Source organism: Psammomys obesus, unplaced genomic scaffold (assembly GCF_907164565.1).
Source record: "Psammomys obesus unplaced genomic scaffold, mPsaObe1.curated_primary_1811, whole genome shotgun sequence".
In the NCBI taxonomy this organism is placed as follows: Eukaryota; Metazoa; Chordata; class Mammalia; order Rodentia; family Muridae; genus Psammomys; species Psammomys obesus.
The window spans coordinates 9,914,822-9,927,906 of NW_026595981.1; the positions used below are offsets into that span (position 1 = coordinate 9,914,822).

General features: G+C 38.0%; 1 protein-coding gene across 4 annotated transcripts in view; it reads right to left on the minus strand.

Annotated features, from left to right (window-relative positions):
* The window catches only part of Ggnbp2 (gametogenetin binding protein 2), a 38,033-nt gene that overhangs the window by 9,961 nt on the left and 14,987 nt on the right, over positions 1–13,085 (minus strand). For 3 of the 4 annotated variants that reach the window (XM_055619787.1, XM_055619788.1, XM_055619784.1), the window contains exons 6-8: positions 10,785–10,898; positions 5,642–5,851; positions 4,493–4,667 (exon numbers count right to left, since the gene is read on the minus strand). In XM_055619787.1, coding sequence (XP_055475762.1) covers positions 4,493–4,667; positions 5,642–5,851; positions 10,785–10,898 — 499 coding nt within the window. The remainder of the gene's footprint in view (positions 1–4,492; positions 4,668–5,641; positions 5,852–10,784; positions 10,899–13,085) is intronic. The other variant, XM_055619786.1, reaches the window with a different exon arrangement.

The following is a 13,085-nucleotide window of genomic DNA, read 5'->3' on the forward strand; positions in this document are numbered from 1 at the left end:
TTATTATTATTATTATTATTATTATTATTATTATTATTATTATTATTATTGGCTGAGGTCACCACAACATACAGAACTGCAGTAAAAAGTGGCAATAGAAAGGTTAAGAAGCACCGCCCTAAAAGTAGTTCTTAATATCATTTCATGCATGTTATAGTTTCAAGGACAGAATAGCTTCAGTGTAGATAAAACAAAAAATCCAGGAAAGACCAAAAAACAAGTATTTTGGCAAACTGCTATAAATAATCAAAGACCAAAGGTAAAAACAGCATTGAAACTGAAGGTTTAGTAGACACAGAAGCAGATATAACAATCATTTCACCAAAATCTTGACATCCAGATTGGCCTCATCAGATTCTAGGCATTAGAACTTTATCTCAGGTAAAACAAATCTGCAAGATGGGTCAAGTGTATAAGGGTGACAAGGACAAATAGGAAAATTAAAGCCATATGTTACTAATACAGCCATGCATTTATGGGGACATGACTTGTTGCAGCAATGGAAAACACAAATTAACATTCCTCCAATCTCAGAAACAAACTATAAATATAATAAAGAATGCTTCTGAGAAAAAGTACTATAAAAACAGTCACAGACTGTTCAGGTTGTTTGTAAGCAGGACACAACAGCTGTGGAAGATACACTGGATAGAAGGAAACAAACAAATAAACAAAAACTGAATTAAATCTGCCTGTATATTTTAAAGATGTCTTAACCTCAGAATGGACACTGGGATATGGGCTATGTTGGGGAAGAGGTTTTGTCTTTGTTTCCACAGGGGAAGAAAAGCTGTGGATATTGATAAAGGTTAGATTCAAACAGGAGAGATCTGAATAAGGAGAGGCGATAGTTCAGACACCTTGGTCATTCAGTCCAAACTAACTTATAAAAACTGACAAATGCCTTTCCTTTGATCAGGCATGAAAAAAACTAAAATAAAATGTATTTTTGAATGATACCAAAGGTACAACTTGCCTTGCTGGCATGAATTAAAAAAAAGGTTTTCTTAAATCATTTGTCTTAATTCCGTGTTATGCTAAACTGACTTGATGTGCTGGGGTGATTTGGTGGCTTAGAGAGGGATAGTGTGAAGAGGGTGAGAGGGAGGGACTGAGAGGAGGAAACGATTGGGATGTGAAGTAAATATATCAATTAATAAAAACAAATATTAGACTATAGATTGCCATGTGACCCATGCCATCTTGGACATCAGGTTTTGAGTTTTCTTCTTAAATAAAAAAGATATTTTGGGGTGGGGTTGGTATTAAAAACACAGTTAAGAGATTTAAAATGTTTTAAGTAATTCAAGGGGTTACTACAGTTCAAACTTGTTTTCTAAATCTCTTAAGAGTTGGAGTGACCTGAAGCTAAGATAAATATTTGAGCACGGTGGAAGCAGGCCATACCTTTAACCCGAGCAGAGACAGGCAGACATCTCTATAAACTAGCTGTTTTCTGAATTCTAGAGTTAGAGTGAACAAGGTGGTGGTGGCACACGCTTTTAATCCCACCACCCAAGGAAAGATACTTTTTCTGTTGCCAAAAAACATTTTGCCCTAGAAAGAGATAATCTGCAGAAAAAGGAAACCCCCAGAGTTAGGGTTAAAGGCAGGGTTTTGCTTTTATCTTTCCAGGAGAATAAAAGCATCCAACTAAGAAATCCAGAGACTACCAGACAAGTAAAACATCTGCCAAAAAAAAAAAAAAAGGCTGGATCATCAAGGGACTATGTCCCAAGAAAAAGAGTACTGCCCACCTCCAGCTCATCTCTGCTGCCCTCTACAGACATAAGTGGCAAATAATCTGTATGTGGTCCCAAGTCAATAAAAAAGTAAAGCTGGCTTTGGGGTTGGAGTGGTTCTCCACTAAACCCATGCATACTTATTAAAGGAAAATCCAAAATTCTGTCTCATATCAAAAGAGCTACCTGTTATGGGACAGAGAAAAAGAACACATAAGAGATTATTTTATTGACACTAATCTCATAATCTTTGGGTTTCACTTGACTCTTTAAGGCTTTTTTTTTTTTTTTCTTCCATTTTTGTTGTTTTCTGAGGCAAGGTTTCTCTGTATAGCCCTCGCTGTCCTGGACTCACTTTGGCCTCAAACTCACAGGGATCCACTTGCCTCTGCCTCTAGTGCTAGAATTACAGGCATGTGCCACCGGCTTAAGACTTTTCTTAAGGTATAAATATTATCTCAAAATCTGTATATATAAACCTTTTGTCATCATACTGTTAGTCACACAGTCTACTACTAATTCTAGAAATAACCTTCATCTAGCTTCCTATATGTGTTTTCAGGTTTGAATCTGAAGCAGATAAATAAGAACAAAGTTTGTGTACCTCAGATGTACTTATTAGACTGTGGTCCTCAAACCTTCCAGAGATCTGCTGAATATAGCATTTAAAATGTTTAAGTTTTCTATAATAAACTGACCATTCCTAACAGTAACCCTTGAGGTCTCCAAGATGATGATGGGGCCTGCAATAACGAATCCACTTGGTTCGTGGTAACGCTAACCATTGGAAAAAACTACCCCATACTTCTTCTGCTGCAAGATTCTGTGCAAACAGTGGATACCTTTGGATCGACTGCTGTTTCTACCTAGCCAGGACTGCTACTAAGCTGACAACCACCACCCAAAGATCAGCTTCAGACTACAAACTGCTCAGGACATTCAAATTGCTGAGTTTAAAGGAGACTGACATCAACATTTTATAGAACTTTGAACTCAAAAGCACTTATTCCTGAGACTGTCAAATACAACCAAGTTAAACACTGTGTAAAGCCTGGCAGAAATAGCTTCATTACTGTAAAGAGTTTTACTGTGATATAGTTAAAATCTTTCCTTTTTATTTAGACAAAAAGGGGGAAATGCTGCAGGATATTTGATCACACTTTGAACCCTGAGATTGTGTGGTTTACTGGAAAAACCTGTTTTTAGTTGTGGTGTGGTTCAACCCCAGCACATATCTTTAATCCAAAAGCTTTCTGCTTGAATTAAATAATGTCAACCATGGTCAAGAGGGAGCAAGAAACCAGTTGACAATGAGTGAACATAAAAGAAAACCTGAGAGAGTAAGAGCAAAGTCAGGAGGATAGAGAGATGCACAGAAAGTAGAAGGAAGGGACATTCAGTGTGAGAGTTGAAATGTCATTGAGGAGGAAAGTCAGCTGGATGCTTTTTCTGTCTCTCTAAGCTAACAAGCCTTCAACCTAGCATCTGGCTCTTGTGCCTTTATTGGTAAAATTGGATGTTTGAGATTTTGATAAAAAATAAGACAAACTGAGAATTGTGAAAGTTTCCTCTGTTGCTTGGATAGTTTTTCATTAGCTCTATTTCCTAGCAGCATTGTTCTTTTGTTTTGTTTTTTTTTTTCTCACTACATAACTGAAGCCAGTTTAAATTCATAATTCTCAATTTGTAGAAAGGGATTCTCTACTTCCATCGTGTGGGCCCCAGATATCTAACCCAGGTCACCTTTAGTCTCAACAGCAAACCTGCTGAGCCATCATCCCTGCTCCTTAGCAACATTTTGTTTTGTTTTTAGAGACAAAGTTTCTCTGTACAGCCTCGGCTGTCCTGAAACTTACTCCAGACCAGGCTGGCCTCAAACTCAAGAAGTCCTCCTGCCTCAGGCTCCCAAGTGCTATGATTAAAGGCATGTTTTTGTTTTGGTACCAGGTGTTGGATGTGGGACTGATTCAGAAGGTCCACAGCAGCAAGACTATTTGCCTCATGCAGGCTCTAAGAGGTGCTCTTTGCCAGCTGCAGATAGTTTAAATATGAGGACTCTGGAGAGAGAATAAATGCCAGAGGCCAGAGTGTTGAAGCTTGGAGAAAGAACAATGCTGCTTCTGCTTCCCCCTTGTTGCTTCCTAGCTGCTGTTGTGAGACAAGACGACTGAGATCTTCTGAAAGGAGAATCCGACTGGCTCCAAGGAACCCAACGACCCTGACCAGGAGGAATTAGCTAAGAAAGAACTGTAGCCCCTCGCCCACTAACCCTTTCTCTTTCCTACCTGGTATTGGGGTGCTGGGTGGAGTAAAGAGAAAAAGACATAAGAAACATAAATAAATTTTTTTTAAAAGTATGCCAAGAGGCATGTATCACCACTGCCTGGCTAGCAGTATCTTTTTAACTTCAGCTTTCCACTGAAAACCAACACTGCAAGAATAACAGGACTAAAAAAACAAAACAAAACAAAACAAACAAAAAAAAAACCCCACTAACTTCTAAATCTCCCTTTCCTCAGACAAAGTCATGTCTATCAGTGAACTGCAACGTTCTGAAGCACCATGATTCCAGGTACTAGGCATGGCAGCTCATGTCTAGAATTCCAGCATTCAAAGAGTGGATGCAGAAGCATTACAAGTTTGAAGCCGGGGCAAGACCATACAGAAAGAACCTCTCAAAAAAAAAAAAAAAAAAAGATTAGGCCCATGATTAATTAAAACCCCAGTCAGAAGTGATCCACTGTTCTTACCTCAAAGCTCTTACGTAAAGCATCAACACCAAGATAGAAGAGCATCTGCCATGTCTGCTCTTCAGCCCGTAGTTTTTGCCAGATCCGATGCAGTCGTTCATAAAGATGAATCCCCAAGCAGGTCAGAACTTCTTCTTGAGCTATATCTATTGTCTTAGCATGCCTTTCTCTTCGCCTATTTAGGACAATCAAATATTAATTCTTATGTTTTAACTAAAATAGTCTAACCTGAAAATTCAGATTGTAAACAGTCTACCTGACAATTACTCATTTTTAAACACACACACATAGATTTTAACCAATGAGAAACATACATGCAAATACAACTGCATATTAATACTGGTTAAAGTAAGATAATTCAGGAACTGCTTCTAAGGAAATGGGTCTTAGGGCCCAGAAGTGTAAAGGAAGTATCAACTTCATAGTAGATATGGTAGGTGACTTTCAACTTCCAGAAAAATGTCAACTTTTTTTTTTTTTTGGGGGGGGGGGGTTTGATTGGTAAGTTGGTTTGAGGAAGAATGGGAAAAAAGACAATTCCAAAAGTGATTCAATCATAGTCAAAGAGCTTTTAGTAAGGCCAGCCTAGTAAAAGTATTCATAACACTACAGTGAGTTTCTGAATTCAAAATCTAGATCAAACAAGCATTCAAGAGAGCTGACACACATAAAACCCAAAGGGAAAATGGGTTTGATGTAGTCTATGAAAACCTTAAATCTAATTTCATTTCCGTAACAAAGAAATATTAATTTAGGCTCCTCTATAATTTAGCAATTACATAACATACACAGGCCATGAATTACATTCAATAAAACATTCCTAACCCCCTGTTGCAAAAATCTAACTTCTATGCAAAAACCACCATTGTGAATGAAATCTAAACATGATAAAGCAGGATGCATGAAGAAATATTCATTTCAATCATTTTTCAAGTAAAAATGATAATCTATAATGAAAACCTACATCTTCTCAAAAACCAGGGAGCAGAAGATTAAACCAAACACCAGAACACTTTTCCCATCTTTTCATTCAAGGACACCTTAATCTGAACACATAGCTTATGTAGTGAGGCAGAGGTGATAGAAATAAACTTTTGAGTAGTAAAATGAAGCAAAGCGCTAGATAGCCCATTCTAGCAAACTACATACTCATACCCTCCTGCGAACTCTGGCTCAGCACGACCCAAGAGATGTGCAATGAAGTCTGTTTCACAGCAAACATGTATGTGTCGCTCATGTGGACAGCACCGCAAGCCTTCATAAAGTGCAGCACAGTAGCCCTTCTCTTTGCTGCAGTCAAGTTCACCAATGAGGATGTTATATGCTCGGAGGACTTTATTTTTGCAGTCAGTGCAAAACCTGTTTTAAAACAACAACAAAAACCTTCAAAATTAAGAATGAGGCATGACTCCAGAGGCACGTGGATCTCAGTGAGTTCAAGGCCAGGCAGTGCTTTAGTCTCAAAATAATAAAATAAATCATCCACATTAACTGTGAAGCAAATTTAAGGATTATATGAATGCAGCTTTGTCAACTGGAAATTATTTTAAACTAAAAAAGGACACGGGCTATAAGTAAGGCAGGTATATGCTTGTTTCATAAAATAATATGATCCCCCTGCCTCAAGACTCTTGAATGCTCAAATAATAAGTATATACCACCATGACCTATAGAACCTAGTTTCCTTTTGAACCCGAAAACACGAAAGAACCTGGATACATAAAAACACCAGGCTTACAATATCACCAATTGGCTCTTAAAAGAAGAGTCACTGTGATGGAATAAGAAAGTTTTTTACTCTGATTTAAATTCATTTTTCAAGTGAACTCTGCAGTTACCTGCACCCATGTGCACACAATCCATGGCTTTAACCAACAGCTTATGAAGGCGATTCATGACCAAGATAAGATCTCTGTTCAAGATTCTATTCTTCTTGCCTGAGGGCTAGACCCATAATGTAAAAGTGAGACCCTGGAGATGCCTAGTGGACAACAGCTTAAAATCAGTGCTCCAGGGCAACACCATTCTCTTCCTATGTCCCCTCTGATCTGGGTTACTGTCATCATTCAGAGAGTCACCTAGGCTCAACCTCAGTTAACTCCAACTTCTCTACTAAATATGGACCCAACTCTTAGAGTTGACTTTCACTATCTTTTATAGGTCTTTTCAATTTAGTGTCCTCTCCTCTAGTTCAAGGTGCCTGAATTATTAGTATTATTATTATTAAGTACAACATAGAAGAAAGAAGAAACATTTTAACAACATAGAAGATGGCTCTTGCCAGGCAGTGGTAGCACACACCTTTAATCCCAGCGCTCCAGAGGCAAAGGCAGGCAGATCTCTGTGAATTCAAGGCCAATCTGGTCTACAGAGTGAGTTCCACTAGTCAGGGCTACACAGAGAAATGCTGTCTCAAATCAACAAAAACAACAACAGAAACACTGTTCTAGGGTTCAGTGCTTCCTGATCTTTTAGAGGACCTGGATTCAGACTCAGTACCTACACTGGTTACCTTAAAAATGCCTGTAACTCCAGCTATAGGAGATCCAATGTTCTCTTCTGGCCTTTGCAGGTACTTGCACTCATGTACACAAACCCACACATATATAAACATAATTAAAAAGAGAGCAAGGGGACCTAGGAAATGAATCAGTAAGTAAAGAGCTTGCTGTGTAAGCATGAAACTTCATAGTAACCTCAGACCTCTACATGTGTCCTCATGATGTGCTACTATACACAGGTGCACATAGCACACATAAACACTGGAGAAGGGAAAGGCTCATCACATTGCTTCAGCTGTTCTTGAATCCTTGGACTCGTAAACTCTTCCTGCCTCTGCCTCCCCAGAAGGCAGGAATAGCAATGAGTACAGGCACACACCAAACAGCCTATCTTTATTATTTCGCTTTACATTTCTTACTACTTTATTCATCCTTGCAACTATCATGTGTTGTTTTTATTACATTCAGGTCTTATTCAGAAAATAATTGTTTGTTTAAGGAGACACATGTTAAAAAGAAAATCCTACTTCTAGGAATAAGCTATGTATAGTTTGCAGGTTCACATTCACAATAGCAATTTTCATGACAGCCAAAAACATGAAAATAATCTAGATGCTTGTCAATATATGAATAAAGAAAAGGTGTATGTATATATATATGTACATATACATATTTATGGACATGTACCATGTCCATATATATGTATGGACTATTACTCAACTTTTTAAAAGGAAAGACAGTTGAATATGGTGGTATATGATTATAGCCCTCACTACTTGAGAGACAAAAAACAGGAGGAACACGAGTCTTAAGTTTGATGCTAGCCTGCAAGACCTTGTTCCTTTTTAAGAAAAAGAGAGGTCTGCAAGATAGCGAGGGGAGCGTCACAGCATATGTGTAAAGGTTAGAGTAAAACTTTCAGGAGTCAGGTCTCTCCTTCCACTGTGAAGGTTCTGGGTTGTCACAGGCTTGGTGACAAGCACCTTTACTTGAGAGACAGGAACAAGAGAGAAAGAGACAGGGAAGAGGGAAGAGAGAGACAGTATATAATAAGGCCATTTGGAAATCAACTGAAACAGATTACACCCCAAAAACTGAAAGAAAAACTTAAGAGCTGAGGGGTGATAGGCTCTGCAAACCCTGCCACTGTTACCCTGTCAGATAACCCTAAGTGAGCATTACTATGTTGTCAGACCTTGCAACTTAAGCTAATCCCAGAGTGAGCCCTATATTAACACTGTAGTCCCAAGCACTCAGGAGGCAGAGGCAGGTGGATCTCTGAGTTTGAGGCCAGCCTGGTCTACGGAGCGAGTTCCAGGACACCCAGGGCTACATAGAGAAACCCTGTCTTAAAAAACCAAAGCAAACCAAAGCAAAAGCACAAAAAAAAAAAAAAAAAAAAAAAAAATACCCCTGTATTTTTGTCTTAAAAACTGAGGCAAGACTCAGAGGACACAGGTTTGGTTCTCAACACACACATCAAGTAACAGTCTGTAACTCCAGTTCCAGGGAATCCAACCCCTCTTCTGGTTTCTGCAAACACCTCACACAGGTGATGGACAAACATATCTTCAAACCTGCACACATACATATAAGTAAGATCTGAGGTGGCTCAGTGATAAAGGTGCTTGCCTTAAAAGGCCTAGTAATCTGAGTTCAAACCCCATAATGTAAAGGTAAAAGGAGAGAAGGGAGTCCAAGCTGTCCTCTAGCCACCACACAGGAGCTGTGGCATGTGCTTCCACGCACAAGTATTAGTATATACACACAAAACAAAAAAAGAAACGCCACCAAGTTTTAATGGGTATAACAAATTCTATGCAATCTCAATTTATCTTTTTTGCATATAGAATTATTCAAATTTCTTCTCATTCTTAAGATAGTTGTAAAATAATCTATATAGATACATTTATAGACTATAAATATAAATAAAACCAAAATACAGGAAACTTCAAAACATTAGTTTTGACCCCAAAATACCTTCTGGGTGAACCAATTCATATTTAAAGAGGAAAAAAAAAAAACATTTTATATCTATTTAGTCTCCTCTCCCAAATGCAAATAATCAATTCTTTGCCTACGTTTTAAAAACCAATCAAAAAGACAAAAATGAAGCCAGGTTGTGGTGGCGCACACCTTTAACCCCGGCACTAGGGAGGAAGAGGCAGCTGGATCTCTGTGAGTTCAAGGCCAGCCTGGTCTACAAAGCAGATCGTCTAGGCCTGTTATCTAGAGAAACCCTGTCTAGAAAAGAAAAAAAAAAAAAAAAAGGTTATAACTAAAACAGAAAGGAACTGAGTATGCAGTTCATTGCCATTTAAAACAAACACAGATTTTGTTAACACGTGTTTTTAAAATTCTTTTTTGTTGTTATTTTGTTTTGTTTTTCAAGATGGGGTTTCTTTGTGTAGGCTTGGCCGTCCTGGAATTCCCTCTGTAGACACAAGGCTGGCCTCGAACTCAAGAGATCCACATGCTTCTGCCTCCCAATTACTGGGTTTAAGGGCATGCACCTCCACCACCTGGCTATAATTTTTATTTCTTTAAAGTGAACTCAAAGTATCTGTCCCAAAGCCAAATGTAACAAATTTAACAGACTTGTCCCAATAACACCACCACTAGTAATAACTAGATGGTTCCTTTAGGAGTTTCTTTCCTTCCTAAGGGATTCCAAATGCTAAGGGCACTTAGAAAATTCTTTTGCAACAGTACTCTAACAAGAAAAATTTGAGGTTACAGGAAACAAATATATTCTAAGAAAAATTCTTTCCAGCACTTGGGAGGCAGAGGCAGGCGGTTCTCTGTGAGTTTGAGACCAGCCTGGTCCACAAAGCGAATCCAGGGCAGGCAAGGCTCTGTTAACACAAGAAATCCTGTCTACATGGGGAAAAAAAAAAAAAAAAAAAAAAAAAAAAAAAAAAAATTCTGACAAATAATTAAAGAAGAAGTATTTCAAAGGAAATGAAAAATTTTGGGGGAAGAAGCATGGTGTTTTATATCCCAGGCTGCCTTGAACTCATGATCATCCTGCTTCTACCCCTCAAGTTTATCATTTTATTCAACCAAGCCTAATTTATGCTGGGCTGGGGATCAAACCCAGAGCCTCATGCATGTCAGGGAAGTACTTTAGCCACAACTCTAAGCCACAAGCTACTAATTTAATTTTGAGAACTTATCAAATATGATTCTATTACAAAAACCAGGAATACTATTCTTAACTGCAGTTCAATAGACTCAGTCAACCTGTGTTTCATGAAAGATCAATCTGGAGCAACAGCAGAGAATCGAGAGCAACAGTTTCCACAGTTAAGACAAGGAGTACACTAGCGAAGACCAGATTCCGACTCCCATGTCAGGCAGCCCACAACTGCCTATAACTCCAGCTCAAGGAGTTCCAATATCTGTCTCCACAAACACACAAAACTAAAAATAATAAAAGCATGGTGTGGAGTGGTAGTATCCACCTTTAACCCCAGCACTCTGGGAGGCAGAGACGACCTGATCTACATAATACAGTCCAGGACAGGCAGGGCTACATAGAAAGACCTTGTCTCAAAAACAAAACAAGTAACAAAAAAGCCAAGCAAATAATTATAATAATTAATCTTTAAAAAGAAAGAGACAAGGCTAACACTCAAAACCACCTCATAAAAAAATTGCCTACCATGACCCTTAGTGTGAGATATTAACAGGACAACTGAAATACTATTAAAGTAGGCAGCGACAGGCTACTCTGAATGACTGACACCTAGGCACCTTCCCCACTGTGTTATAACCACCTTTACACTCACCTGTGCTTTCGAAGATACGTTTCTAGTGTTTCTAAAAGACAACTAGAGTCAATTAAAACTACTTCATCCCTGCATTCCTGGGACATTAGTTCCCATACATCCATCCAACATCCTCTGTAAAAAGAATAAATATTAGTGAAAAGGAGGCATACATGAGGTAAAAGGTATAAAAAGGCAGAATAAAGGACTGCTTGGTTTTACCTGGCTGTTCCCTGGAAAGGTCCATAATGGAAAATGATCCTACACTTGCTGTCCTTCCTGTGGTCTTCACTACTTCTCTTATCTGTACTTAACTTCTCTGAACTGACACTGCTACTGCTCCCTTCACTGCAGTACAGTATGGTGCACAAAGCTTAGTGACACTGAGGTAACTGAAGAAATAATCTCTAAGGTCTATGTTACAATAATTAATTCTTTAACATATTAAGATATCAGTAGATAAATCTGCATATTTGAGTAACAGATTATAGTTAACAGTAATACATTGTTATTTAATGTGTTTCACATGTTTACATCAAATACTTGACTATCAAGTTTACTTGATACAATTTAACATTATTTAGTTATAAAAAATATTAAGCATTTTACAAGCAAATATATTTGAAATGTTCTAAAGCTAAAAATGGCATTTAAAAAATTATAATCTTTCCACCTATTAAACATGGATAAATCTTTAAGCAACTGAAAATTCTCTAATGTTATCATTAAATGATTATTGTTTAAATAACTTATTTATAGTAGCTTGTGGCAACAAAACTTATCTACCTTCACATTTCCAAATAGCTATGACAGTCACATTAATGTAACATAAGCTTATACTTAATAAAAATAGCATGCTAAAATGCATACTCTACTTAGCCTAAGTCAGTAGGAAGTACTATATACAGAATTTCTTTAAACTTACTGAGAACTTCCCAGACCCTCCTCCCAGACTAGTTTCAGTGTGACGTTGGTCGTGCATTTTGCTGTGTGGCAGATGTGCATTCCTACAGAAATGTCTGTCTACATTCCATTCAATGATAGTCTTCTAGATTTTTCGCTAATTTTGAACAACTGGCTCCTGCCTGATCTTCTGCAGGTCTCATTACAATCCTAGAAATTCAATGTCATACTTGCTTAAGATGGAAATACCCAAGTCTTTTCATAGCTAAGTATTTCTCAACTCCCAGCATAACATCACCTCATTATACAATTCAGCACTTTAATCCCACTAAGGGGGAAGGGTCAAACCAAGGTTCAGGCCTACCTACCCTGACAATGAAATGACAACTACTGTTATATCTTGCATGTTAAATCCTCTATCTCAAGTCTCATATTCCTCTTTTGTTAGTTTAGTTTAAATGGCCTTCCACTCAAATCAGAATCTAGGCTTTATGCCTCAGATGACTCCTTTAAGACATGCTTTCTGAAGAAAAATATTTCAAAGTCACTTCTTCTTCTACTCCTGTACAATGCATTTATGGCTTAAAACCACTACAATCTTGTATTCATTTTTTTTATCAACTCCCAATCTAGACTCTGCTGCATCCACTCCATCACCAGCTCTGATCATCAACGGAGTCCTCAGTAACTAAGGAGCACTCAATACACTGACCAGACCAACCTGTAACACCCTTCTTCAGCCTCCTCCTGCCCATCTAGCCATATTCTTCTGATTAGCTGCTTCTTTTGTACCACTAACTGAGACCTCCCAGCATTCTTTGCTCTTGGTCAACTTTCTCTCTACCCGGTTTTACACACTGTTTTCTCAACAAATTATCCTTCATCTACCAGCCTACAAGTCTGGCCTGGCACATACCAAAGTTCCTCCAGACAGAAATAACGAGAATTTACTTGTACAGCTAAAAGAGCACTCTCAGTAAAGGTGATCCAACCACTGTTCTTTATCAAGCTGGAACCCAGCGAGTATACCTTCCTTGGAAATAAAGCATGATTAAAAACAATAAAAACAAAAACTGGAGGCTAGGAACCAGGAAGAAACATAACATGAGGACTTTTAGCAGCAAACAAGTATGGAAGTCTTTCAAAGTACTCTGCCTACTCCAGGTACCCTGTCTAAACAGACTATAATCACTGACTACCATATATACACACTGGGGAACAACCAAAGCCACCTTGGTTAAGTCACACTACCTAAGATCAGCTGGCTGTATTTATAGTAATTCACATTCAATAAACAATCTTCAAAAAACATTTGACTTTCCATGTAGAGAAGCTGTGCTTGAAAGGGAACAACATGAAGTTTGTGGAGATTTTATTATTATTATTATTATTATTATTATTATTATTATTATTATTATT